This window comes from Numenius arquata, chromosome Z, assembly GCF_964106895.1.
Source record: "Numenius arquata chromosome Z, bNumArq3.hap1.1, whole genome shotgun sequence".
Lineage (NCBI taxonomy): Eukaryota > Metazoa > Chordata > Aves > Charadriiformes > Scolopacidae > Numenius > Numenius arquata.
The window spans coordinates 73,844,072-73,846,484 of record NC_133616.1 but is presented as its reverse complement, the minus strand read 5'-3'; the positions used below and the strand labels follow the sequence as shown (position 1 = coordinate 73,846,484).

The 2,413-nt window shown below is 54.8% G+C and overlaps 1 protein-coding gene across 1 annotated transcript; it reads right to left on the bottom strand.

Moving 5' to 3' along the window:
* Nucleotides 1-1,070: 1,070 nt before the first annotated feature.
* On the bottom strand, nt 1,071-1,784 carry TMEM215 (transmembrane protein 215). The gene has a single exon (XM_074166766.1). It carries the CDS (start codon nt 1,782-1,784, stop codon nt 1,071-1,073), a length of 714 nt encoding a protein of 237 aa, XP_074022867.1.
* Nucleotides 1,785-2,413: the final 629 nt, after the last annotated feature.

The window sequence follows — 2,413 nt, the reverse complement described above, 5'->3', positions numbered from 1 at the left end:
TTCATATTTCTCTTGATATGTATCCATAAGCTGTGAGCAAAAACATCTGGCAGGCAGGTTTTCTCTGTGCCTCCCCCCCCCCCCCCCCCGCCAGCAGAGCGTGGCTTTGAGACCCCTGAGTGGGCTGTAACCGTTTATCACCCATAAACATCTGGCATTTTAGAAAAGGCACACACAAGTGACACTTTCAGAAGAGTCAGATCCAGCTCTGAACATAACCCATAGAATTCTATTCCCCAAGCGACTTTAAAGGTACTGAAATGTATTTTTAAGACCCAAGTCCACTGACATCTGCTCCTGTTCTCTCAAAGAACTGTGTCATGATCATGTTGTAATCTCCTAGTCAAGTACACCAATAAAATCCAGAAGTGTTAGAAACATTCCAGAGAAAGCAATACCAGTGGGGAATGAAGTTAAAACCTGTAGTTTGCATGCTATTGATGTTATTAGCCTTTGAAAACTCCCCTGAGCCTATCTGGCTCCTAGGATACTTTCAGAAGAGCCCACAGGGTCAGCACATCAATTCCTTGAAGCACAGGAAAATAAAATCCTGCCAAGGAAAAGAAGGCAGAGAGACAAATCACTTCTACAAGCCCTAACATCAGTCAGCTATTGGAGTGCACGCTGACATCTCTCAATCCCTCCCAAAACAAAGTGACACCATTGACAAGACCTATTCAGCCACAGAGCACCACATTGTTTCCTACAGAGAGCTCCAGCTTTGATTCAGCTCTTGCTCTCAGCTGCCGGCCACCGCTGCCCTCTTGCCAGTCCCTCTACGGGCTTGGGTGCAATAGGCAGCAGGAAAGCAAAAGGGAGGGAAAGGGAGAAAATAAAATGTGATTTCTTTTTTCCAAAATGAAGAATTGAATTCTTTAACCTTTAAACATGCTTGTTTACTTACAGAAAGAGTATTTCAGGCACAAAAGGTTTGAGTATCAGTCACATACCAGGTTAAATTGTAATAGTATCAGGATTGTCCCATGCAGTGCAGTCAGCTATATTATCCCCTATCAAGAAGTTGAAGTTGCAGCTTTTGTATACATACATATATATAAAATATGCATCTTTCACACTATGGTCTCCTGGTCTGAGTTGACTCCGGTGGGGTTTATGTAACAACAGTATCTGTCATAAGGGCTGTTCTCCTTGTAAGAGCAGACAATGATACTGTCTTTAGGAGCAACAAAAATGTTGTCTTCAATGTCAGGGCAAGCAGGGCTGTCCCTGGTGGGAGAAGAGCTCTTCTTCTCCAAGGCACTGTACACAGAGCCATCTCCCACGAACACATTCCCTGGCATCTCTGGATAACAGGTCTCCAGGTATCTCAGCATCTCCTCCTGCTCCACCTTTCTGATGAGGCTCTTGCATTCTCCCATGGTGGTGGTGGTGGTGCAGATGGACACAGAGTCCTCACCCCTCAGCACTCTCCTGTCCTTCTGGTATGCTTTCTTGGCCAACTCATCACAACTCCCCTTCCCAGACTCCAGATCTGAGGGGGTCCTCAGCAGCTCCATGACATCGCGGTCCTTGACTTGCTTGCAGCAGGGACACTTGTTCTTGGGCCATTTGGTGCAGCCGTCGGTCTTTCTGGTGAGGGCGATGGCGGCAATGCCTGGCAGGCAGATGGCCGGCCCAATGGCCAGCAGCGGGATGTCCCCCAAGGTCTCTCCCTTGATGCCAGAGACGGTGAACATAAAGCCGAACACCAGGAAGACGCTGACTAGAGCCACCACCAACCCCGTCCGGGGGTTGATGTCGTCGGGTCTCATGGTCCGCACCATCCTGCTGGCGTGCGAGGGACCACTCTCCTTCACCGAAGCAGCCCCTCGGGGCTGGGGGACGATGCTCCCCGGCAAGTGGCTGAAGTTTCCCGGGCAGCGAAGAGCCAAAAGCCCCCGACGGCCGGCACCCCTCGGCGCTTCCCCTCGCCGGAGCCGCAGCCGGAGGGCGGGACAGGGACAGGTTCGGGTCCGGGCCCGTCCTGCCTCCTCCCTCCCCTGAGCCGCTCTGAGCCGCGCTCCGCACAGCGCTCGGCTAAGGCGGGAGCAGCCCCCCCCGCCGGCAGCCGGCGAGAGGCGGGTTGGGGTGGGTGGGGGGAGAGACCCAGGCGGTATCTAGCAGCCGGCAGGCGGGGAGCTAGCGGCCGCAAGGGACATCTGCCCTTCCTCCTCCTCCTCCTCTTCGCCCAGCCCCACCGGAGCCCCGCAGCAGCCGTGAGTACGTGCACCGCCCCCGGGTGCCGCGGCGAGGGGGGCTGCGGGGCGGATGGGGGGGAGCTTTGAAGAGGACGGGACGGAGAGGCTCGGGGGGTTCCCCCTCCCACCACCCCGGGCAGGGGACCGGGTCCCGACAGGCGTCCTTACCCAGGGGGAACCGGCCCCCGCTTGGGAAAGCCGGTGCAGTCCCCGGG

Excerpts from the sequence above, each read along its gene's own strand:
- TMEM215 (XM_074166766.1), bottom strand. The coding sequence starts at position 1,784 with ATGGTGCGGACCATGAGACCCGACGACATCAACCCCCGGACGGGGTTG.